General features: G+C 39.6%; 1 protein-coding gene across 2 annotated transcripts in view; it reads right to left on the bottom strand.

Annotated features, from left to right (window-relative positions):
• LAMA3 (laminin subunit alpha 3) overlaps positions 1-26,968 on the bottom strand; it is a 225,649-nt gene that overhangs the window by 33,624 nt on the left and 165,057 nt on the right. For both annotated transcript variants that reach the window (XM_075993589.1, XM_020282436.2), the window contains 19 exons: positions 26,043-26,123; positions 21,088-21,194; positions 17,179-17,229; positions 16,459-16,610; positions 14,828-14,938; positions 14,614-14,725; positions 14,220-14,387; positions 12,678-12,874; positions 11,389-11,505; positions 10,555-10,709; positions 10,146-10,287; positions 9,454-9,556; positions 7,484-7,600; positions 7,221-7,400; positions 6,275-6,417; positions 3,222-3,392; positions 1,583-1,734; positions 1,267-1,429; positions 690-823 (listed from right to left, as the gene is read on the bottom strand). In XM_075993589.1, the coding sequence (XP_075849704.1) occupies positions 690-823; positions 1,267-1,429; positions 1,583-1,734; positions 3,222-3,392; positions 6,275-6,417; positions 7,221-7,400; positions 7,484-7,600; positions 9,454-9,556; positions 10,146-10,287; positions 10,555-10,709; positions 11,389-11,505; positions 12,678-12,874; positions 14,220-14,387; positions 14,614-14,725; positions 14,828-14,938; positions 16,459-16,610; positions 17,179-17,229; positions 21,088-21,194; positions 26,043-26,123 (2,556 nt within the window). The remainder of the gene's footprint in view (positions 1-689; positions 824-1,266; positions 1,430-1,582; positions 1,735-3,221; positions 3,393-6,274; positions 6,418-7,220; positions 7,401-7,483; positions 7,601-9,453; positions 9,557-10,145; positions 10,288-10,554; positions 10,710-11,388; positions 11,506-12,677; positions 12,875-14,219; positions 14,388-14,613; positions 14,726-14,827; positions 14,939-16,458; positions 16,611-17,178; positions 17,230-21,087; positions 21,195-26,042; positions 26,124-26,968) is intronic.

Here is a 26,968-nt window from a genome sequence, read left to right on the forward strand (position 1 = left end):
CATCTCTAAAATGTTAAAACACCCAGCTTTCCCTCCCGATGTGCTCTTAACACTCTATGACGATCAACCCCCCTAGCTCAACAAAGGTTAATATTCAAGAGTCCCTTTTGGAAATGTCTAATTAGGAAGATGTAGCCTTCGAGCCACACCTTAAAATGTGAGAAATTATTAACTTGAAATATAATTTTATTCTGGGTAATAAATACTTAGTCTGCCTCATATTAGCATAGTCCAAATTTGTTTAATTGTAGGGAAAGTTAGGAGCTCAAGGCAGTAGTTTTCCAAAAGGTTCAGAAAGGCAGAGTACCTATAAAATCATGGTATACTCTGTGGATCACTAACTTTTAAAATGTACAGTAAATCTATAATTTTGTGCCTAAATCAGGTACCATATAACATTGACTATTTTGTGGTAGGAATTACCAAAATTTTAAGAAAAGCTTATTTTTTAAAAACTTGAGAAAACTCTATCAATCTAATATTTTATACAAATTAGTAAAAGACTGCTATTGTTAGATTTTAGGGATGGACTTCCAGTGTTGCACCCAAGGATAATTTAAAAACTACTGGCCCAAAGCAACCAGTGACATCAACAGTATCTCACTGGCCCATCCCTTTATTATATGTAAAAATATCCCAAGGGACCAAAGCTCCAGTTATAGAGACACTAGTTTCTAGGTTTTATTTACCTTCTACAAGGCTCTACTTCAGTTGTGTTGAGATTGAAAGTTTTTTTGAAGTTGTATAAGCTCAGAACATTTTCATTGAGGTCATCTAATTCAATACAACCTTTGTATGGAGGGAATCTTATACTACTGGGAAGCTGAAAATGAAACAGAACAAAACATCTTCCAATAACAGAGCAAAGCATAATAATCAGGTTGATTAGAAAAAAATAGTATAAATCTATCATTTTTAACAATCAATACAGCATAAGGGTTAAGAATGTGGACCCTGGAGCCAGATGGTTGGCCTTGCTATTTACTGGCTGTATAACCACAGGCAAATTATTAAACCTCTCTGCCTCAGTTTTGTCATCTGTAAAATGGGAATGATAATGATACTTATTTAAATTAACATACTTAAGCTTATAACAATGTCCAGAGGAAGTACTCAATCAGTGCTAGCTATTATCACTAGAATGTGCTTTAAGAATGTATAGTTAAATCCATTTTATATGTAATTAATAATTAAAATAGACATGAGGTCATTATGCCAAATTAAAATGTAAATATTTTCACTCAGTGAAATAACATTTATACTTACCTTAAAATCAGGGGGGTAACCTCCAACATAAAATACAACATTTTCAGGATCCAAATTAAGCAGCATATTGCTGTTTCCGCTATCCATGTCATGGAACTGGGGCATTTCTGGTTTGCTGGATGTGGCTCTTTTGGTGTAATTAAGCCTTGCGAATTGATAAATTCTGTTGAAAAAAGAAATTAGATAATAAAGTTATATGAAAAAAATTCAAAAATTCAAAGCCAAGACACCAAAAATGGGTTCGGCAACACATCAGAAAAAAGTTTGGTGAGTGCAGGTCAGGTTCACAAAAAGCAAGAGTGGATCGGACTTTTACCGCTGGAATTTCACCCGGTCCATAACTGCTTCCTGAGTTTCGCTCTCGGTCAAGATCTGGTTTACTTGGAGTTCAGCCTCGCGCTCCCCCAGGTTGTAGACACACCTGAGCTCGCCGTCTACGACCGCCATGCCAATGTAGTCCTTGGAGGCCTGAACACAGAAAGGCCACCTCAGAACACTTCACACACTATGTTCTCTCACCTTTCCACCCCAAGAGGATGCATTTCAAATAGCTAATGGGTTTTATGCAATAAGCCCTGGGCAGACAGAATAAACCAGGTGCATCCTATTGTTGAATAATACAGAAAATTTAATTAACAATGTCTGAGCTGTCTTTGCTCATGTTACGGTGCACTCATTTATTCATTCCTCCATGTGCTCAATCTATAAATATCTGCCAAGCATCTACCATAAACAGGGACCAGACACGGACTCAGCTGTCCATAGAGTTTAGTCTGGTAAGGGAGATCAGCTGTTTGTGTTCTTCCAGAACCATACAACCTTCTCTTTAACGCTTCATGCATGCCTCTGTTATAATACCTCTATGTTATCATGGCCACTTACATATGTATCTTTCTTCCTTGCTTGAACGTGAGCATATCAAGGGAGAAACAAAATGATTTTAAATTGTGATAAAATATACACAACGTAAAATTTACCATTTTAACCATTTTTTAAAGTGTACATTGGCATTAAGTACATTCCAGAAATAAATTTTTGTTTATCATAAATCCAGGATGTGGCATATAGTAGGTATATGGCATAAATTTGCTGAAGGAATAAAGTAATAAGCATTTTGCCACAATATAAAGCAATATAAGAAAGGTACAAATAAAGTACCAACACTTTGAAGCATGAAGGGGTAATTAATAATAGTGTTGATCTTAAGAAACTTTAAATGCAATGTCCACTAGTGAGAACTAACAGTTTCCTAATTGGGCAGAATTTTCAAGAAGCACATTTCAGACATTTCTTTTCCAACAACTGTATCCTAACCTAGTCAGTGATTAGCTTTTCCTCTAACAGTTAAGTCCAAGAAATGTATTTTAAAAGGAGGGATTAAAAGCTAAGACCAACCATTCAAAATGCCTGTGACAAGAGTGGTTTAATGAATTTAGAATAATAAAGAGATGGGGCAACTGCATTTCTTATCGGTTAGGCAGGAGAGGGTTCATTCCACCCCAGTCCTCATCCTTGCATTTCCCTATCTCACAGACTTAAGGAAGGGTCCCAGCTGGGCATTCTGAGGAAGAGGACAGGGTCATAATTCCGTGAGAAGGAACTACTGCTGGCTTCCAGGGGGCCTTGATACTGCTACCCTGGTAGTGTGGTGCCAATCATCTTCCCCACGTGTGTATGTCTTCATGTGTACACATACATGTGCCCACATGCTGAACCCATTGAGTGAAGCCTCTCTATCTGCCAACAGCTAATAGTCCATGACGCAGGGGAGGCCCCTGATGGGAGCCACCACAGTGGGGAGGTGAGCAGGAGGCAGTGGGGTTTGTTGACATCTTGGTGGGATTTCTACCTGCTGTGATAATGGCAATGACACAGTTGTGCCACATGCCTCAAAAGTACACATCTCAAAAAACATATTCTGTTTTTAACAAGAGAGATGTCTGAGCAATACTTACATCTTTGTTTCCCAGGTACATGACAAACATATTTTCAGTGCCCCCATTTTCTCTGGAGTCAGGTCTTTGGAGAAACAAAGACAGAGATGTGTATCCTTTCAAATCTTCCAGGTCATTTGGCATTCGGACTTCGACGCCAGATTTACCATTGAACCTCATGGGGACAGCGACCTGTGAGGAGTAAGTTACATGGTTGTCAAACACTCTCCTGTGAAGAAAGTGAGTATGCTCAGAGAGGTATTTTGTGACTTTGCAGCCATCCCTCTTAACTACATATCAGCCTTTCCCAAGTTGTTACTGGTAAGGAGTGAGGGAGTATGAATGTCTCCAAGATCTGAATTATAAATTCATAAAACTGTTTCAGGATCTGGGTAATAAAGCATTCATGTTCTTCCTGTTTATTAGCCAGGGGTCTTTGAGAAGTGCATTTAATCCTCTGTGCCAGCAATAATAATAATAATAATAATAATAATGATAATTACAGCCCTAGAAGGTTTTTGTGCAGATGAGCTAACATCTTTGCAAGCACTTGGCATGGTGCCTGGCATACAGTAGATATGTCATACCTAAAAGATATTTTCCAAATGCACTTTTAAAGGAACTGTTTCCCATGAATATATTACATGTTATAGTTTCCTCTATTACAGGCATTCAGTCCTAAAAAATGAGTGCATCAGGGCTCTTGAAAATAGCGCTTCGTAAACTCTCAATGGTGAAGGACCATTTTTCCCCCTCCAATCTGTCATGGACAATACTTTTGCAAAAAATACGTTAAAAATTAAATTACTAAAAAAATGTAATAAAGGTCGTGCACAAAATGCAAGCCCACTGACCACAGGCTTGCATGTTGAGGTGATTCAAATTGTTAAAAGCTTCCAAACATTTACTCTCAACTTTATACTTATATATAATATACCAGTAACAAAAGTTCTCTGACTAGTGCTGGTCTGTGGGACAAGCTTGCTCTAAAACACAAAAGATAAATATTCCCTAACAATCGAAAGAATAACACTCCCAGAATGAGACATACACCAAGTCCACATTTTATTTAGCAAGCATTTAAATATTTATCAAGGACCTTATATATGTATATGCAGCCATTACTCAGGGAGCTTGGTGATGGGGACCCACATTTATGGGCTCATTTTATGCCTCTCTCTTCTACCCACCCTCTGCCCTTCAGAATGCCCAACCACATCTAGGAGTCTTTTCATGGCATGCCCTTCTGCTTTGTAGCACCTGGCAAATTCCTATTTGTTCTTTTTAATTTTTTTTAATTAAGAAGATACTTTATGTATACCAAAAAATATGGAGAATATGCCTATATCTGCATCACCATCTTGAGAATGGAAACATTTCTGTTATAACTGAAGCCTCTTGTCCACATTCCCCTCTCTCCCTTCTCGGAGGTCTCCACTACTCTAGATTTGGATTCCCATGCAAATTCCCATGCAAATTTTAATATTTTCTACTAAATATGCATTTATCTAGAAACTGTAACTAGTATTTTTATGTTTTAAATATTTTTATATAAATGGTATCCATCTGGACACATCTATCTAAACTTGCTTTCTCTGCTTGGCACTATGTTTTTGGATTTATCCATGTTGATACACACGGCTAGAGTCACTCACATTTGCTAATGTAAATGTGTGGCTTTTTGTTGTGATCATAAACCATGTTGTAATGAACATAGTTACACATGTCTGTTAGTGCTATTCATTAGTGCCATTCTGAGCCTCTGCAGGTAGAAGCGGGTGTTTCCAAGACACACATAACATACCTCTACCCAGCTTCTTAGCAGAGTCTAAGAAACTGCCTGTGGCAGCTGGTGAACAACCTGAGTTCAGGACGAGGACTTAATAACATCTGTGCCCTCATAACGCAAAGGAGAGCTTGTGCAAACTAGGTGTTCAAAAGCACGTGCCTGTATTTTTTTTTATTTTATGTTTTCCCACTAACATGGCACTTACTATTTTCCAGGCACTATTCCATGCTAGCTCATCTAATAATCTAACCATCACATGAGGCTGGTACTATTATTTATTCTGCTCTACAGATGAAGACATGGAAGCACAGACGGGTGAAGAGTCCCACAGTCCCACAGCTCACAGTGACAGAGCGAGAATGAAAACCAAGACAGTCTGGCTTGCTCAATTAGCTTTCAACCACTGTGCTAGAATACACGTCAAATTTTGTTGAATGTATTAACAAATGAACGCAGAAGGGCAGAAGCTAGAACACATTCTTATTCATGTGGTTTTTATAAAGCATGTATGAGTATGAAAAAGGTATTTTCTTCTAAACTTTGCCTCATGTTCTTTGTTTTCCTGCTAAAGGTTTTATGTTGGGAATACTTTTCTTTCCTAGAAGAAAGGGCAGAATCTGAGGCTTCAAAGAAGCAATATAGAACCTAGGAAATTAACCACGATGCCTCCAGGGCAGTGATATACTGATTTGGCTTCCTAACTCTCTCCCTCCAAATATCACACACACAGCTGGCTAGGAACTGTTGAAAAACAGAAGAAATTCCATTTATACTATTTTAGGACAAACAAATCATCAGAGATGCCCGTCATAAACTCAATTAGGTTAAAATGAGAAAGGCTGATGAATCAGTGCTTCAGGGGTAGGAAATTGCTGTAATCCCATGTCTTCCTGCCCCAACAAAGACAATTCCACAACTTTCAAGTTACAATGAGAGAGCAGTGCAGTATCATGCTGGCAATTTCTGACCATAGAACCCTCACTTGAACTTGCAATAACAGTTTACCAACTGGGGCCTAGAAGCAAATACTTCTTTCTGCCTGAATAAACTCAATGGAAGGAAATTGCTTCAGACCTCTGGCATACCAGATAATTTAGGGGATGAAGGTCATGTGTACTTTTAAAGTATGACAGGAGGAAATCAACCTTTGTAAATTAAGCAATCAAAGAATAAGGTCATGAAGGACAATCAATTCTTGAGTAAATAAGTGCCTTTCCTTTCTTGATGAATGTGGTAACTTATCAAAAAACTAGCCTTGGCTATGGACCACGTGGGGACACCTCACCTTATTGGCAGCATCTCTGGCCTGCTGAATCAGTTCTCGTATTCTATCCACGTTGTCAGAGATGTTTCCCAGGGGCAACAGCTGTTGGTTGATACTTTCAATCTTGCCCAAAAGATCAGGCAGTTTATTGGTTAATTTCTTCACTGTTGGTAAGATTAGAAAATAGAAATTTAAAATTGTGCATTGAGAAGAGGTTAAATGCAGATGTTCTTACTGACAGTATTTATCAAGTGACATGTTTAGGCCTCAAATATTGAACAGGATGGATCATAATGAAGTACAATAGTCCACCTGTTAAACCACAGTTTCACTTTCTGAGGTTACTTGCCATTAACCATCATCTGAAAGTATTAAATGAAAATTCCCAAAATAAACAATTTGTAAGTTTTAAAGCAACAGGATGAAATCTCACCCATTACCACCTAGGACACGAATGATCCCTTTGTCCAGAGTATCCACACTGTCTACACTACCCACCCATTAGGCACGTAGTAGCTGTCTGGTTGTTGGATAGAAAAAACAATATATATAGGATTCAGAACTATTGATGTTTCAGGCATCCACTGGGGGTCTTGGAACAACTCCCTGAACTACTGTACATTGTGGATTTTATTCTGCAATCTAGGTACCAAATCCTTTTCCTTGATCACTATAGGAAAAAAAATCTTTGTTCTCTGATTCTTAATATCAATCATAATTCAATGCCTCATGATTCAGTAACCTATATCTCTACTCTATAAAAAATAAAATCAATAGTGTTATCAATGGATTAAAATTTTAAAATATCCTATCTGGTTCTAACTAATAGAATTTCTATACTCTTTGAATGTATCTCTTATGTTTTAATTTCTGATATCAGACTTTATCAGGGAAGAATTGAAATGGACCAAAGCACATGACAATGGAGAGAATGGCTAAGACATCCCAGCCGGAGAGTGCCTGATACCTGAGTTATCTGCATCAGTCAGAGCCTTGTTGAAGTCTTCACTCTGGGTGGCCCCATAGGTATCCTTAATTCTTTCCACATCTGTCTGAATGGGGTTGAGCCCATCCAGAACCTCATTTGTTATATCAGTGGCCTTTCTGACCATGTTCTTCGCATTACTGAGCACACCGTCAATGTCACCTAACACACACAAATAGGGAGGTTTAAGTGTCTCAAACGTTCAACTGACGAAGCCATGTACAGTGGGTTAGGAAGATGCCAACCTCTCTGTATCCCGCGAAGATCATCTCGGACAGTTGTGAGATTGGTGTCTATCAGTTCTTTCTGAACTGTCACAATATTCAGGGTTTGCTGTAGGTTGTTGAGAGCTGGAATGGTTTCTAAAATAAAATAAAGCATCAAGAGGTGATTACTTTGTGCATTTTGATCTCCATTGGTATTTGGAGTAGACAGTGTCGGCACAGGGGTCATCCCAGAGATGCCCACTGCACGAGTCCAGACCCACAGCTCTGAGATGCCCACTGCACGAGTCCAGACCCACAGCTCACAGATCAGAAGCACATCAGAGCCTTGTGGCAACAGGCTCCTTGGAAATGTCCAAGAAGAAAGGGAGAGGCTGAATAACTTGGGGAAGGCTAAACTTCTACTCCTCTCAGAGCAAAAGGCTCTGCTTAGCTAAGGATGTGTCTGTTATATCCACTACTGTGTCCCAGCATATAGCGCCAGGTCTGGCACTAGTCAGGACTTAATATTAGTACATATTTGCTGATTGAATCAATATAGGAATGAATGAACAAATGAATGAATAATGCAGAAAGGATGCCTCTTCAGACAGAGGACAAGAGAGGAGTGTTGGTGAGAGACCCTCTCCCAAGCAAATATAAACACAAAGTAAGCATTGTTTGTTTCCATTCATTTCCAAACTGACATCTTTTTAAAACTTCATGAAAGAGAAGGAGCTAGCAGCCATTCTTAGCTGATAATTTTGCCATCCTTGGGTCACCGAAAATAACCAGCAAATACTTTAAGAACATATTGATGAAATATGATTTTATATATATAAATTTTGATTCCAGACTGATTTACATAGCAACACAGTCAGCATCCTAACCCTGTTTAAAACACTGAGACCACTTTAAAGCTAAAAATTTTAAAGAGAGCAACAGATGTCAGGAAATTCGAATTCTTGAAATTTGCTAAACAAATGATTGTATGTTAGTAAATTTTTTGTATTTTATTTTTCATGTATTTAATTTTTTAAAATGTGAAACAAAGTATGAAGGAAAGGAAGGAAGAAAGGAATTAATTTACAAAGGCATCATCTACCCCCTTTGAAAGGACTAAGAGATTGAGTGAGGGCAGTGGGCTCATGGATGACCACAAAAGACCAGAGAAACTTGAGACAGCATTTTCAGAACACAGTAACTTGGTGAGATTGAGGCAGTTTAATTATTTAGAAAAAAATTAAATAAAATATATGAAAAATTTCCAAAGATAAAATTTGTGCTTAAAAATTCTCATGCTTCACAGTGGTAGTGATTTTTGAGACTTATAGTTGCTAATATCTTTGGACTTAAGGAATTTTGAGGCTGGGTATGGTGGTGGCTCATGCCTATAATCCCAGCACTTTGGGAGGCTGAGCAGGAGAATCACTTGAGGCCAAGAGTTTTACACCAGCCTGGGCATCATAGTGAGACTCCCATCTAAAAAAAAAAATTTGCTGGGTGTGGTGGTGTGCTGTGCCCGTAGTCCCAGCTACCCAGGAGCCTGAGGCAGAAGGATTGCTTGAGCCCAACAGTCAAGGCTGCAGTGAGCTATGATGATGCCAGTGCACTCCAGCTTGGGCGACAGAGAAAGACCCTGTCTCTAAGAAAAAGCAAAACAATAAAAGAAACTTAAAAGCAGCTGCTTTAATGACACAAAACTAATGATCTTGATATGTGGGTTCCCAATGCGATGATCATCAGCAAATGAAATTAAAATAGCCCCTCTCCCCAAGGCCAGGCCAAAATAGGCCTATTAATATTTATAAGGCCCCAGTTAATTTCCTGTATGATGGGTGGGAGATATTTAGAATATTGGGTGGATGCATGATATTGATAAAATAAATCACGGATTTAATCTGCATTGACACTGAGATTCAAAAAGAACATTTTCTTCTAGGGCTGTCTATCCTGTCCCATGGGTCATTTAAAGTCAGCCCCTGTCTATGCCTACCCCTGTCCACCAATACCTTGCTGTAGCTTCTTCTGTGTTATCTTGGCTTCATTTAACAGTTTATCACTGTCGGAACTCAGGGTTTTAGCTTTTCTTGGAAGGTCTTCCTTTATCACTGTCTGAAAGCAAAGCATTTATTAGCCTTAAACACATCCCATATCTTAAGAGACACAGAGTAAGATTTTTCATCCTAGACTAAACCCTCATCTTTAATTGTTAAAGGATGAAGTTCACAGGGAGAAGGGAGTTAGACTGTTCTCTACAAGATACAGTTAGGGCTCTAGATAGACATACACGGCTTGGGGAAGTGGACCTATTATTTGAGCCTATAGGCTCAAAATCGATAATCAGTGTAATTTCTATCTGGTTTCAGAAACAGTTTTTAAACTGTGCTACAGATATGAAATGGTCAAATTCAGAAATGACCCCTATCTAGAGCAAGATATATGTAACTTATTCTATTTAAATTTATACCATTTAAATGGAATTTCTATCTGGCTTCACAGTTTTTAATCTGTGCTATAGACATGAGATGGCCAAATTCAGAAATTACCCATATCCAGAGCAAGATATGGGTAATTTATTCTATTAAACAATTTCTGATTTAAAATAATGCTTTTTTATATCCCTCGGTGCACACGTTAAGAAAATAAGAAAATGGGCTGTCTCTAGAGCCAATCTAGATAAGCTGCCCACGCAGCTGCCCACCTGGAGGGCGGACTCTGACGCGCTGGAGGCCTTGTTGGCGGCGTCCTCGGCCGCTTTGATGGCGTTGAGGATGTTCTCATAGGCGGTGGCAGCGTCCACGGCGCAGCGCACCAGCTCGTCCCCACTGGCGTTTCTCTTGATCCTGGGAGATGGGACACGTTAGGTCCTCCCACGGCCTTCCCCTGACGCCCGCCCTCAAGGAGACCTGAGGCGGTGGCCTCTGCAGCTCCGTCCCTAGCAGATGCCCAGGAATTAGCTCCCCCCCACATCGCTGTCTGCTTCAGTATTGCCTCGTGGCTTTGGCCTTGGCCCCGCCCTCCGCCCCATTCTGGCCACCCCACTAACCCAGGGCGCGGACTTGACTCTGCTGTGGGCCCCCAAGCCTTGCAGGTCTCTGCCACACACTCACTCTTCCAGCTGCTTTGCCAGCTCTCCTAAGGACTGCGCGTGCTTTTCTGCCTCCTCCACCAGCGATGCTTTGCCAGCAGATTTGGAAAGTTCTCTCACTTTGTCACTTAGTTCTTGCCTTGATTCATTTAAAGTGGCAGCTAATTTTTCATATTCCTATTTTTTCCAAGTAAACAAAGACAGTATAATTCCAAGCAAAGAATGTATATGCCATTTTCTCAAACTCTGAGAAATTGTATTTTCTAAACCCATTCATCACATCAGTAACCACTATCCTTGGTTACTTCAGATAGTGGCATTGGTAATACTCCACCAAGTTTTACTATCATCTTCAGCAGTCTCATTATGGTGGGGACATCTTAGGTAACTTTTACAAAAGCACAATGTCATCATTGATATATAGCTGTACTAAACCAAAGGAATTTTTTTATGATTTAGGATTAGCTATTATAAAAGACACTTTCAAAATCCCCATTGGACTAAGAAATTTTGTCAATCTTTCATCAAGTCTTAAAGGTCTTCTGTTAATAAAGTTATGCTTGCTCTTTTAAAAATACCATTATAATTTTTTGTTGTTGCTATAACAAAAGGGATTTGCTCCTTGTAGACAAATTAGGTAATACAGATTGTCATAAAGAAGACATATCATTTATATTCCTTCCCCAAGGGATAATCCTAGTTAACTTCAGAGAATTCCTTTCTATTAAATAAAAGACATAACCGTTGAGAGAAAAAAAAATAGGTTAGCCCATCTCACTATTTTCTGGCAATATAATTGTTTCTGGTAAATCTAAATGTTTTTAGATTTTTCTAGAGAACAAACGATCTTCTCTACCTTCTGGCTTTTCTCCATCAGCTGCAGCACCACGTTGGTTTGCAGCAAAGATGCGTCTGCAGTGGTTAAATACTTGGTGAAATCACTCTGCAGGGAATTTACTTCCTTCACTTGTCTCTGGAGAGAATAAAAGGCATATCTGCTTGAGCTCCATGATATAGTATCAGAAGACAAAGACATATTTATCAGACAACAGCATACAAGTGATTTCAGAGTCAGAATGCTTTCTTGAACCCAAAGATCATACTACAAAGTGATGGGACATCAGTTCTGTTTGCAATGTAGGCATGTTGTCAGTTTCCTCAAACTATTAATATAGCTGATGAAACAATTGTTATCACTGTTGAGGAGGTTTCTACAGGAGGGGTTGACTTAGCCAATATGGTAGATATATTATTACGGTCTTGTTTGTGGAACACGATGAAGAATTTTAACTAGATGAACCATCACCCACTATCAGCACGCTCTATACGCCAGTGCCAATGAGGATGTAGCAGGCACTTGAATGAGAGATTACAGAGGACCTGAGGTTGCCAAGCTAGAAGGCGGCCAAAGTTCAGAGACCCATAAAATTGGATCCTGCTCCCTACTCTTGGCATAATCAGTGACTTCACACAGAGGTGTTACTATTTAAAGAGGCTTTGGAAACTAAACATAGAGTCATCCACTAAGACAGCCTTTATTTTCATTTATCAACTTCCTCCTCTTTTGGGGTCAGTCCTATGTTATTCAACTTGGATCATACTGTCATTTTATAACCCCTCACATTTTTGTTATTGTTTTAGCATACAATGTTCACCATTCAAAATATAAACTATAAAATCTGGAGCTCTAAATTCTACTGTTGCAGCTTCTGTATGCTGTGTTTTTATTTCCTATAAAGCAAGTAATAGCTTAAGATGACTTGCTGGTGATTGTGATGATGATATTTATATATCTGACACAAAAATTCAGTTATTTAAAACATAATCATTGGATTAATTATAACAACACTAATTTCTCATGTATTTGGCAACATTATTCCTCCAATATTCTTGCAGCCAGGGTTGGGGATAAAGCAGTTTGCACTGCTTTGTCTGTGGTTGAAATTCAGAATCTTTTCTCATAGCTGAAGAGTAGAAATAACTTAGATTTTACATTTAATGCCTCAGGCCTTTTTGATCGGCGTCTGAGGTGGTATAAGCAGACATACGGACAGGTACCTGGCTATGCCACCTTATTAATAATAAAGATCCCTCCTCTCCCCATCCTAACTACTGGAAGACAGCAGCTCCAGACTGTGAACTCACCTGGATGGCTCCCAGAGCTCTCTCGTTTTCTTGGTTGAGGCCAGAGGCCTGCTTTGCTTGGGCAGCTGCCTCCTGTAGCATGGCACGAAGGTCACTGAGTTTGGCTTCATAGTCATTTAAAGAATCCCTCATACTCTTCACAAGTCCATTGTTTCCCACCTGGTGGGTTTCCAGCCAGCTCCGGATCCGGTTCAACACTGCAATACATCACTTCATGTTTTCCACTTAGGAGATGAGTATATTGAGGCTAAATTATAAAGACTACAGAAGGGGAATTGAGTTTCTACTCATTTCATGAATTTCCTTGAACTTTTGAGGGAATGGGGAAGAAAAGTAACATTTGTGCAGACTTGCTATGTGCACTGCACACGTGGCCTCGTTTAGTGTCCATGGCAACCATACGACAACAGTAATTATCATTTTCATGTTTTAGATAAGGAAATGGAGGTTCTGAGAAATTAGGGGATTGACCCAAGGTTATGGGATGAGTCAGGTTGGGGACTTGAACTGCAGCTGCGGAGTATAAAGTGCATGTTCCTTTCGCTGCTAATACCCCTCCTACAATTAAAAGCTGAGACCAATGTTAAATTTGAACAATAAACATGCTACAAGAAAACTGCTACTATCTGTATATTAACCACTTATACATCATTTTATTAGAGAACAAATATTAGTATTTGAAAAAATATGCACCAAACTAATATTTCTCAGTTTTCAACTAATGGGGCATTCTCCCTAGTCAAAACCTTTAGATACATTCAGTTAGTTTCTATATTTATTTTTGTGTAAAACAGGTTGAATATCCCTAATCCAAAAATCTGAAATCAGAAATGCTCCAAAATCCAAATCTTCTTGAGTGCCAGCATGGTACCCCAAAGAGAAAATTTCCAGACCTGACCTCATGTGACAGGTCATAGGCAAAATGCAGCCAAAACTTTGTTTCACATAATTATTAAAACTATTGTACAAAATTACCTTCAGCTACGTGTATAAGGCGTAAATGAAACATAAATGAATTTCCTGTTCAGACTTGGGTCTCATTCCACAAGAGATCTCATTATGTATATGCAAATATTCTCAAATTGGAAAAAAAATCTGAAACACATCTGGTCCCAAGTATTTTGGGTAAGGATACTCAACCAGTAGTAAGGCTAATATCAATTTGTGATTTGAAAATCCAACAGTGGTGACAGTTAAAAATGATATAATCAGAAAATTGGAAAGAGGTGAGTGAATGTCAGAAAAATGAAAATGCAGCTAAAAAGGGGGGAAAGTATCAATAGCTAACTTCTAGGGGAAGAACCTTTTCTTTTTTATTGCACGATGGTAAGATGTTATATTCTATAGCCTCTTGGTAACTTGGAGAAAACACTCTTGATCTCCTGGAGGGCTGCCCATTTTTACCACGTGACCCTCCAACAGTAAGTAATATTTGCTGATATGACCTTCCACCTGTCACTGGGAACACTATACTGTAATTTGCACATTGTATTTCAAAGCAATTAGAATGGCCTGGATGTGAGAATTTGGGGATGTCCTTACAGAGCTGAGCCTCTCTTCTTTCCGCTTCTGCCTCTCTTAGGTGCTTGGCCAAGTTCCGGTTCCGCAGTTCCCTCATCATGCGCTCTGCTTCGGCCAACTCTCTGGAAAAGTCACCTGAAGGCACGTTGTTTCCTTCTCCAGCTGCCCCAGAGATCTGCTTCAAGAGAACTAAAAAAACATCAAGTAGTTTATTGAACTGGGAATTCTAGGATCCAGCAGACTAAAAAAAAAAAAAAAAAAACAGGCAGAAATTTTTATGGAGGTTTCATATTAGTTTTTTAGTATCACTATGGGATCTTTCTCATCATGTAGAACTCTTAAAGGCAATTCTTTCAGTGTACAATAAAGCTTATATAACAAAAAAAATTTAATTGGGCTGAGTGACTCTGCTTACTGTGCACATTCCGGATGACATTTTTAAGCTTCGTGTCCAGCTCTTTTGCACTTTGGGTTGTCCGATCAACATTGTTATACAATGTTTGTGCTTTTCTGGAATTCATTTGCGCCTACATGAAAAATAAATTGATTAGTAACTAATTGATTGGGGAAAAAAACCTAAAAACATTTTGAAAGTGGAAAAAAAGTAGTTAATTAACCTAACATGTTACCTTTTCTTGCAAAATCTCAAAGTCACGATTCAGATTACTCAGTTCTTTTTCTAGGCCGTCAATTTTTGATCTGTGATTTGAGATGGCAGAACGGTAGCTGAACAACAGATTCTGTAAACAAAACACAAAGTCGATGTCACTTTAGAGTAGAAATTTAGACTAAATACTAGTAATGAAATGAAAAGAGTCGCTTAGCAAGACCAATGCTGGTTTCACAGGAAAAAATGTGGTTCTTTGAAAGAGGTTACATGAAGAACCTATTTTCTGATGTAAATAGTGATATGGCTCTAAAGTAAAGCTGCAAACGTGCAAAACGTCAATATACAAGAGACACTTTATTTGAATTAATGACCTGACCTTACAGAAATGAGGGCAATACTATTTACCTGATAGGTTCATTTTCAGATTTTAAAATAAATATAGTTTTTAAACATTTATAATAAACCTGATAATACTAAAAGCAGTGCACATGGCTACTTTTTGAAGAAACCATTAGATTCAAAGAATCTAATCTAATACAGCTGGAGGGAACTCAGTGTTCATGTAGTTGAACAGCCCATTACAAATGAGAAAATGGAATCCCAAAGAAGTCGAGTGACTTGTTCATGGCTGATCAGTGATTGTTTCAGGACCATAATCCAGGTCTGTTGTTCTTTTTTAGTGCTAAATTGACTCATGACTTTTAGATGCTAACATTGCTGTACATTATCTCTAGAGCAGTGGTTATTTTCAATTTTTTAGAAAAAGTATTAATATCTTGAAAGATTTTACAAGAAAAAAATGATACTATTACTTCCATATGTATGTCAGAGCCAGTGTTGGATAAAAGAAAACAGACTTCAGACTTAAATCCAATCCTCAGGTCTACTACTTAGTAGATAGATGATCCTCACTAAGTCTTACTCTGCCACTAGTAAATTGGGGATTATAATATTGAGCTGCAAAGTTACTTTTGGTGATAAGTGAGCTAAGGTATTTTAAAATATCATTGTGCGCATGAGCATTGAAAAATGTTACTTCCCTTCTCATACTTATTCCTACTGAATTTTTACACTATTTGTATGATATGGCAAAGGACAGTTTTATTATAATTTTACTAGGGAAAAACTAAGGCGCATTACTATATAGAATGTCAGCAGAACAGCTAGTTAAGAGGTATAGTGGATAAAGCATGGTCTTAGAATTTAATTTTGATTTGAATTCTTCTAGAACCATCATGTACTAGCTGTGTGGTTTTAGTCTCATATCTATCTTTTAAAAATTGAATTTAAGGTTTATTAAAAACAACTTCTAACAAAGAAAATCCCAGGCTCACTGGAAAATTCTATCAAACATTTAAAGAATTAACACCAAATTAACACAAATCTGTGTTTGAGTTTTCTGAATGCAAGTCATTGAACTAAACAAAGGCTCTATTAGAAAAATTAGCCCAGACATGTTCAGTAAGTAAAAGATGTTCACGCAGAAGTGTTAGTTTTGTGTATTCACAAATACTTTCCACCAGGAAAAATCTAATCTTCATTTGGATCAGAGGAAGGAGGAAACCCTCAAGCCTTAGAAGGAGGCAGCCTCTTCCCCATTCCCACCGCATCCATTCACCACATGTCTACGCTGGGCCGCAGGGCATTTACCCTCAGGTCCTTGGCCTTGGTCTCCATGTGCCTCATCTGCTCCAGAGTCTCTGTGCTGGCACTCAGGCCCTGCAGCCGAGACTTGACCAGGCGGAGGTCCTCGCCCATGGTGTTAAGGTCATTCAGCAGGGTCATCACACAGCTGTCACAATCTGCAGGGGCCACAATTAGAGGCAAATGTGCTGCACAGGAACTGCCGGCATGCAGAGAGCACAGGGACTGTGCAGCCCGGTTCACATACATGTACTCAGATCGTCACAGGCAAAAGTCACGGCCCTGGCCTTCTCAGGCAGGGATGCATACATATTTTGGAAAAAGGAGCCCTATACACAGGGAGCATTTTAAAAAGAAATGGCAATTCCATGCAACTCCTTGCTTAGTTTGTAAGTGCAGAAAACAATAATAAATAGCTTTTACCTATGGAGAACTTGCTATTTCCATATACATTGTGATAGGCATTTACAAGCATTTCCCCAATATCCTTATGAGGCAAGTCTAGTTATTATGTCCACTTAGCAAATGATGAAACTGAGGCTTAGAGGGGCAAGGTCACCTGCTAAAGGTCATACAGCCAGTAGTGGAGAGAGACTGGAAGGGACTCTAAGTAGTCCTCCTCCCACCATGGCTTTCCCAGACTAGAAATGGCATGTCCCAGCACAGGGCTCACATGTTTTACACTAACCCACCACCTGAAAAGAGGCAGGGACTTTGTTTTCTCACCATCACACTCTTCTGCAGGGCTGTCATCTTTGGGTTCTTGGTTTATGCAGTCTGAAAGCAAGAAACAACCAAAGGAGATATTGTTATTAAACTTATTCTTCATCTGCTTCTTAACTTGCCTTTCAGAAAAGCTAGTTTTGGAATATTTTAGTCACCCAATTACTCAGCATTGCTGGCTGTTTCTTTCCCCCCCTCGCCCCTGCCATCGCCAGGGAGCTCTGTCAGCTCCCAGCAGGCTTCCTGCAGGAACTTCTCACGTGGCCTCCCTGATGACACAGTCCATTTCTTCTCTACAAAGCGTCATCTCTATAAAGGCCATGCTTTTCTTATCAAATTAAAACTCTTAATTATTAGTGTTAAGGCTTTCTCCATATGTTCATGCCTCTTCCAGTATAATGCAAAAACAATGAACCAACATTCACTGAGCACCTTTGAGCATCCATGGTGTGCCGTGGCCTGTGATAGGTGCTGGAAATATAAAGGTATCAAGACAAATCACTGCTGCTCTGTGATTTAACAGTCGCATGGGGGAGACAGACAGATTACAAAACAGAGTGACAGATGCTGTGATAGACATAGGCACACAATGTCACTGCCAACTACGTATGGCACATAAAAGCTGAGGTTCTCAGCTACAGTCAGGAAAGCCTTGTGGACATCCTGGGACATTCTTTACTCTTTCCACTTCTTCTCTTGTCCCTATGCCACGCATTCATATACAGACATGCCCTTTCCCTTCCCTATGGGAATTAATCTAACTTCACCACAGCAAAACTCGAAGCTTGACATTTTCCTGGACATGCTACAAGAGGCTTTCATGTTTGTTCTTCTCAGCAGCCAGTAACATTCCACACTTTGTGTGTATACACATACATTTTAAACCACATTTATTTTGATTGTAAAAAACTAAGTTCATTAATGGAAAATTTAGGAAAGTCAGAAAAATAAAACAATCACCCTTGATCCTATCACTTAAAGACAATCATTTCCTTTATGTATATTTGTATACATTTTAATTTATTATATATAATCATAGGTTTCTTCTTACTCATCCTTTTTAAAAATCTTTGCTCATTCTTATATGTCTATATAGTTGTGGCACTTTTATTTCCTCAATTAGTCTGTAAACACCTTCCAGCCAGGAAACATCGGTTTTATTGCCTTCACAATTTCCCACAGTACCCTGAGCAGTTTATAGGGGATGAAGTTTCTCTGGGTGATTGATTTATCAATGCAATTTTCCCAACAAACTTGAGTGTTGACCACCAAGCAATCTGTACATTATTAGTTGAGGATGGAAAAAAAATAATAAAAAAGAAAAAAAAAAGTTTACATAAACAAGGTAGTCTCATACATGGGCATTTTCTTCCATTTTTGGAGCAAATAATTACCATCCTCATTTCAGGTTGCTTATTTTTGTTACTGGAATAGGGGAAATGAGGGTTAGGGAGGCATTAATCCCATGAGTAAGTTGTGTGTGATGTTGAAACATCTTGAATAGCTCCAGTCACAATAGAAATCACCTCCTTTTAAAACAATCCATTTCATCTTTAAATGTTTTAAATATTTGGCACTTCTTCCTTAGAATGATTGAAAATAGATCTCCCTCTTGCTTTCACTTTTTGCTATAAGTTCTGTCCCTTCCACCACAGAGAACAAGATCGACCTTCCCCTTATACCAGCCTGCCAAGTAGGTCCCTTCTGGGTCCTCCTTTCATTGCCATGCTCAGTCCTTCCTCATGTGGCATGGTTCCAAGTCCCTTCACAGTCTCACACTCTTTCTGAACACACTATGGCTCATCTACTGCCTTCTAAAGACAAAAATAACACTCACATGGGGACTTCTGTGAGCAGAGCACCATGGAACGGTGGACGCTTGGCTCTGGACACTAGAACTTGGTAGAGATAGCATGAGCTTTCTTAGGGGCCACATCACACCCTTGAACCACACTGAGCTAACACCTGATGACAACCTTAAGCCTTTTTACACCTCCTGCTACTAACCACATCTCACTTATCACATAGCTAAAGGTTGATGTTTTTTTCCATTCAACTATCAGACCACATGCATGTCCTTAATACAGTTTTGTCTGGTTAGAATTGGCCCATCATTCCAGGCTGTAGAGGCCCTTTTGTATTCCAAATGTGTCATAAGAGGCATTTGCTACGGAAGGAGCTGGGGAATTTCACCCCCAAATATGGCACCCTCGTGGCTGATTATTTTTTTTTTTTTTTTTTTTGAGACAGAGTCTCACTTTGTTGCCTAGGCTAGAGTGAGTGCCGTGGCGTCAGCCTAGCTCACAGCAACCTCAGACTCCTGGGCTCAAGCGATCCTTCTGTCTCAGCCTCCCAAGTAGCTGGGACTACAGGCATGCGCCACCATGCCCGGCTAATTTTTTCTATATATATTAGTTGGCCAATTAGTTTCTTTCTATTTATAGTAGAGACGGGGTCTCGCTCTTGCTCAGGCTGGTTTTGAACTCCCGACCTCGAGCAATCCGCCCGCCTCGGCCTACCAGAGAGCTAGGATTACAGGCGTGAGCCACCACGCCCGGCCTGAGCCACCGCGCCCGGCCGTGGCTGATTATTTTAAATCAAAGGCCCTTGGAGCCCAGCAGATGCTGGAAGAAGCTTTGTTCTGATACCCCCTTATCTGCTCATAGTCCAGACCTGCCAAAGAAGAAAACAATTACTTCTGGCAGCCTCATGAGTTTTCACTAACTGAACTCATATCACAGGAAGAAAGACTGAAGTCTGTCTACACACCTGGACAGACTTTTGTCATGAACTGTCATCTGCTCTGCGGGCCCAACAGACTTTGTCCCAGGCCTCCTAGTATGTTCTCCATGCCCACTAAATCCTCCTGAAATCATTTACTATCCCCTTAAAATCATCCACATTTCCCCATCTCTCTTTCCCTGATGAAGAAGGGTAAGAGAAGCATCTGTACCCCACTGAGTTACAGGGTAACCAGTCTCCTGTGATTCTCCTGTGTTAGGCACATTAAAATAAAATTTTGTATGCATTTTCTCCTATTGATCTGCCTTTTGTACGTAGATTTTCAGTGAACCTTCAGAGAGTGAAGGGCAAGTTTTTTTCTTGGCCCCTACACTATTCTTCTCAACAATGTGTCATCTGATAACTGGGTAGGTATGCTTTCCACATTCCACCCAAGTCAAAAGTATTGAACAAGACGTAGCCAAGGATGAAGTCCTCAGGCAAGACAACACCCAACTCTAGACCGGCATTGACCTTTCACTCTACATTGCTTTGGGAATCGCCACTTGACCAGATCTAATCCACACATCCAGGGTTAGTTCTTCACCTTGTGACTATAAGATGAGAGATTTTATCTAAGGTTTGGTGTTACGTTATATCAGTGGCATTTTCCTGATAAATCATATTAGTATCTCTGTCAAGGAAGGAAGAGGTAATCTTCCTTTTTTTCTGAGTTGTTGCTAATGAACCCTCCTAATTCCTATTAATCATCTTTTCCTTCGTGTGTAAAATCCACCCCGATTACCTACTCACAACCCAGAACATGTATTGCTATAAGAGGAAAAGTAGTCTGACTGCAGATCTACACGTGAAAAAAAGATGTGATTACAACCCTACAACCTCAAAGGGACATCTCAGCAAGATCACCAAAGTAGGGGCAGAAATTATTTTAATTAAAATTAGTTGAATTTTAAAAACAATTTACTTAAAAAAAAAACACCTAATTGAAGTAAGTTATTCACCAAATCTGCAAATACTACCTAAGTATTTCCAGGGTTGTTAAAACAAGGGGACAATTTATTAGCTGGAATTGTGTATTATGCGTCCTGAAAATTTGTGCTTATCTTCTTAGCCTGTTATTTGACGCCAGTTTTACAAACGCAGGTTAGCAGAGGAGTGTGGCGGTCTTACCTCCAGTCAAGGGGTGGCAACTGCCCGACTGGCCGTTGCCATTACAATTGCATGGTTGGCAGCTACCTCCAAATTTCTGTGGATTCCCGAAATATCCCGGTGCACACCTACAAAATACAGAAAAGACGAGAAATAGCTAAATAACTCACCTTGTATTTTTTCAGCTTCTAGCTTTCTGTTTGCGATACTGTAACCCTATGGGAAGAATGCTGACATAGATTTGAAAGCATGAATGTTTCTTGACACAGATATTTACCCCTTGAATTTCCTCATAGAAAAAAATTTAGAGATTCATATAATTTCAAATTTTTGCATGAAGGAGGGCTTTCTTAATATTTCCTATTGTATTTTTCCAAGTCTGCATAATTCATGTGTGCATTTATGGTTACAGTGCTTGCACAGGACCAAGAAGACCTGGCTGGGACCCTGCCTCAACCACTTCCTAGTGTAATCTTGGGCTGCTGGGCTTTGAGCTTTGGTTTCTTTATGAGTTTCTCCCATAGAAACCTAAGCTCCACAAAGACATGGGTTTTTTTCACTGTTTTGCATACTAAGGTATCCCCCTAGCACCTAGATAGTACCTGGCACATATTAGGTGCCAGATAAGTATTTGTCGAATGGATAAATAAATGACTGGACTAATGATAACCTATTTTGGCCAATCGATATAAGATGGGAGATAATGCTGCAAAGAACCTAGCACAATGCCTGCACATAATAGACACTCAATAAACGGTGGCTGTCATTATAAGACATGATGAAACATTCATTTTCTAATTGGTATCATTGGAAATTATTGCATTTCAGAAAGTAGATGGGAAGCAGAAAGCCTATGTATTCCCTAACTATCAAGACCATAACTAGGCTGAGGAGACTTATCTAAGTCTACTAGGTGGGTTGGTAATGTGCTAATAATAGGGCTTTACTTTGTGACTAGCCAGGTACTACCTAATAAACCATGCCATTCAGATTTATAATCTACAATACTTTATTTCTAGATGTCTCACCTAGATCTAAACTTTCCATGTAAAAGATTCATAATTACAAAGTACCCTATATTAAAGCCATATAAATATTCAGGAAGTTCAATTCCACTTCTTCCTCATTCTTGCAAACCATTGCTTACTTATTACAAGAAATAACTCGTCCTTTATTCTCATTTTATGGTAGTGGCTAAACACAAAGGACTGTAGTAAAACTTCCTAATTTCATAGATGACATTGGTACAACAAACACAGAGAGAATATGTTTGTCATTGGTGGCTCGGTGTGACTGAGGGAGAAAAGGTAATAAGAGCATGGTGAGGTCTGGGAAGCCTTTCCTACCCCTCCCCCAGGCCAGTGGTGCCTCTTCTACCCAACTAGCGTCTGCGTAATATATATTCCTACTTTTCACCCTCCACTGTCCTTGTACTTATCACGGACTAGTTGATGACTAGTCTGGGTGCAGAATCCATGTTTAACAAATGAAGAATGTTGACATTAAAATGGTATTTATCCATGAAAAAGGCTTTAAAAACTTTTGAGAAACAATAGCTTGTTTTCTTGAGACACCGACTGTAACAAACATAAGCTGACAGGAGAACTGTTAATTAAAAATCTCTCTTCAAATGAGCCGCCTGCCAAATGGATGTCTCATCGAGCCTGCTGCTGTTTTCTGCTTCCTTGGTGTTTGTGAAGAACCAGAAGAAGTGCATTAGGCAGCCTGTCCAGGTGTGAGTCCTGTGGCTCTTAAATCACACAGCCTGGAATCTCTCCCCAGTGCCCCCACCCGCCTTCCAATCTCACTGGTCAGATGTCCCTCCTGTTGCAGCCCTCCTAGCCCAGTTCTCCCAGCTCTCGCTGTTGTAGTGGCTCATTTTTAGGTCTGTCCACCACTGGGCTGGACAGCCCTAAGACGGCAGAGTCTGTGCTCCACTTGCTCATGTGTGTCCAGGGCTTTACCCTATGCCAGGCATATACTAGAAGCGCCATACATTTTTCATTGAAAGAAAGAATGAATGATAAATGTGAGGCAGGTGTGACAAATGTTCCTTTTGCTGAAATGGAAAATGGAAACTAGAAAAATCTTAAATTGTCTCTTTTGCCACAGGACAGAGTCTGGGCTCCTTAGCTGCTGCTCCGTGTCCCCGTAACACGGCAGCCCCCACCTTCCACACGTTGCCATCCTCTCCAGCCTTGCACCTCAATCTCCTGGCTCCCCTGGGTTCTAGTCATCCCTTAGACCTGCCGAAGTCCTATTCAGTCTGTAAACACTTCAGATAACCCCAGTCTAGAGTGGTCATGCCTTCCTAGGAAATCTGGTTGAATTAATTTTCTGTTTTCTAGAAAATTTGGTCAAACTCTCTTAATATTCATCCAGAAAAAGAATCTGTCAGAATAATTAAGCAAAACATTTTAAATAAAAGATACAAGGGGAGTCCTTGTATCTGCTCAACCAAATACTCAAAGGCATTTCATACTTTCAGAAATGATACAGCAGTGAAAATGGCACGAAATGAAATAAAATGTACAGAAACAAATCCAAGTGTATGCAGACATTTTGTACATACACATTTAGCTTTAGTGAATTCACTAAATGGACTTGGTAAAAGAGAGAGAGAGAGAGAGAGAGAGAGAGAGAGAGGCAGAGAATGTGAGAGCATGAGAGTGAGAGAGAGAGAAAAGCGGCTGGAATGTCTGTCCCCAGGTCACTCACGGAGCACACGCCCTGGAGTGACCATGACATGTGGCATATGAACCTGCTGTTCCCCTAGCTGCTCCAGCTCCTCATGCCTCTCCGAGCGTGAACTTCTCACACTGAGTACAGTTCAGCAGTGGAACCAAAAACTACATATATTTCATGCAACATGGCCCTGGATTATTGAGAGATGAGATGTTGGGATATTCAGGGTTATTTGAACTGTGGTCAATTTTTGCCTTACATGCTGACCTTAAATATATCTGGTATGTGACATGCAAAATTGCCAAAAAGGTTAGGTTCCAAACTTCCACCAAAATAAAGACTTGAATGTAAGAAACAAAACCACTGAAGTACTAAAAGAAAATATGCATAAACATTTATATAACCTCTCTAAGCATGATACCAATGGCTGAAACTCCAAAGGAGAAAATAGTAGACAGAACTACAGTAAAATTTAACTACTGCATACCTAGAATTATCAAAAACAGAATCCAAAAACATACAAACAAGCAAAAAACAGAGGATATTTGCAACATATACTATGAAGGATTAATTTTCTATAAAAGAATTTTGTACAAACAGAAGAAAACAATAAAAGATGAACATTCAAATAGAAAAAAATGGGTAAATGATCTAGAAAATTCAAAAAATAAGATTTGTAAATGGTCAATAAGTACATGAAAAAATATAATCCAAATCTTAAACAAAAATGTAAATTAAAATGATATCATTTTCCCTATTAAATTGGCAAATATTTAAAACATTGATCGTTTTCAGTATCCATTGGGGGAGGCAGTTGCTCATTCTCTTTCACTGCTAGTAGTACTGTCAACCTTTCTAGAGGGCAATTTTGTAAAATATATGAAAAGCCTGAAAAATGTGCTTATCCTTTGACCAAGGGGATCCATTTGGAAAATTATATCTTGAGGATTTATATACACACATATTTAGCTGCAAGGACTTAATTTAGTGTTGTTTAAATGGAGAACAGACAAAGGCTCTCTAAAACCAAGAGTAGGGGATTACGGAACCACAGTGGAAACTTTTTGGTCAGTGATGTGATGTTATCAATGCATGCTTAATGAAATGGAAAGATCACGGAAAGTAAGCAAGATGACTAACATAGCGTTAGATGAGAAAACAAACCAAAACAGAAAGTAAAACAGAAATCTACTTTTGCTTTTTTCAAAAAAGTCCCTGCATGTAGAAATGAAGTGTAAGAATATCCAGCAAGCCTCTAACAGTGGTGCTCTGCAGGTAAAATGATTATGAGTAGGACTGTGTGTGAACCTGTGCGCATGTGTTCAGTGTGTGACACAGCAGGGGTGTGGTGGGGCTCATTGGTTCTTTGCTTATTTGTATTAACATTATTTTTATCATAAACGTATTGATTTTATAATAAAGACATTTTAAACTTAAAAACATGTGGGTCTTATGATTCATTTTTTTATACTGTTACTTTTCCAAGTACTTGTGGCACTTCCTCAGCTGGACTGTGGCACTTTCTTTACCCTCCACAGTGCTCGGTGATAGTGGCTAATCATGAAAACTTGCTCCTAAACAACTAAAGCTTGTCTCTGTGGCTCTTTAGCATCAATTTTACACTTGCCATTCTATAGCATTTATTCTTTTGTTTCGCAAACATTACTACCTATTATGTGAACAGTACCATGCCAGGCATCAGAGATTCAGAAATGAATAAGATGCAGACTATCCTGAAAGGTTTCAAAATATAGTGTGGGGATAGAGGTGTGTGTGCACGTGTGCAGTAAGTAGGGGTGTCTGTGGGGGAAGGGGTGTGTAGAAATGTGCATATGTGGGGAGGAGTGTGCAGGAATGAGTTTATATGGGGGTGGGAGCATGTAGGGGTATCTGTGTGGGGAGGTGTCCATAGGGGTCTATAGGGGGGAGGTTAGGAGTATGTAGATATATGCAGGAGGAAGGGGAGGCAGAAGTGTGGGGAGGGGTCCCTAGGGATCAGTTTATATGGGGGAGAGGTGCGTGGGGCATGTTTTGGGGGTATATAGGGCTATGTGTGGGTTTGTGTATGTGTTGTGCCTCATTCTCAGGTTTCTGAAACATATGCAAGGCAAGAACGAGAAAGACGTTAATGATTTCTTAAGTGAGCAGTCTTGTGTTTTTCCCAAGAGACTTTTGCCAGCCTTCAGTAAAACTCACAGCCCCAGGCCAGCTGAGCCACCGCCCAGCGGGCCCCTCCCGCAGCCCTGAGCCCACAGCTGGCAGAGCCCGCCCACCCCGCCTGCGGCACCCACCTTTCGCACTGTGTCCCTGCGTAGCCAGGTTTGCAGGAACACCTCACGTTTCCCCCGTTCACAACACAGCTGGTGGCGAAACTTAAAAGAAGACAGAAAAAGGCCCCAGTAAAAACATAAATCAATAGGCTTTAAGCTCATTATTTATTTATTTTTTTTTTACTGCAAAAGACTTGCATTAAGTGAAAATTGAAACCCAGTGTCTGGCTACTTTTTTGTGTGAAGTCAATTCTGCCCATCAAGACTTGTGGAGATAATGATGAATTATCTCAGCTGACATGGAGCAAATTGTGGTGAACAAGGACTAAAGGCATTTATTTTATTTTTGGCTTGGAGAAGTGCATTCTTTCTCTTAACACAGAGCAAAGTATCTCACTTTGGAAGAGATGATTACCACAGCATTTTTCCAGAAATAACAAGGAAGGAATAAAACAAGTCTAGGCAGAAAAAAAGAACAGAGAGTCCTCATTCTTTTTAAAAAAATGTTTCTCCTTGTTTATTCAAGTTCTTTTGTATCAGGCACATTGCCTTCTGGGAAGAAAAGCCGGTGGGGGGGGGAGGCCTGGCGTTTGGAGCCCCAGACAGGAGCACAGAGCACACTCGCCTGTTGTGGCATCTCTGTGGGTACAGCCACGGGCCATTTGCATCTTTTTTTCACCAAGTTGTGGAATTTTTATCCTTTTTCCTTTAGTTCTACACTGACAATATTTGAGAAAAAGCTTTTTTTAAAAAAACAAAGAGACCACGAAAAACCCCTGTTGCCTTACAAAGTGTCTACATCTGCCCATGAATGTTACACTTACGTAAACCTGAGGGAAAAATCACTGCATTTATCATTCGCTGGGAAGAGAATTCTTATTTGGCCTCTCTCTTAGATAGATGCAGAGTTAAGGGACAGTTAGAAATTTGTCAGTAGTATTAACATT

The sequence above is a fragment of the Microcebus murinus genome, chromosome 17 (genome assembly GCF_040939455.1).
Source record: "Microcebus murinus isolate Inina chromosome 17, M.murinus_Inina_mat1.0, whole genome shotgun sequence".
NCBI classification, from domain to species: Eukaryota; Metazoa; Chordata; class Mammalia; order Primates; family Cheirogaleidae; genus Microcebus; species Microcebus murinus.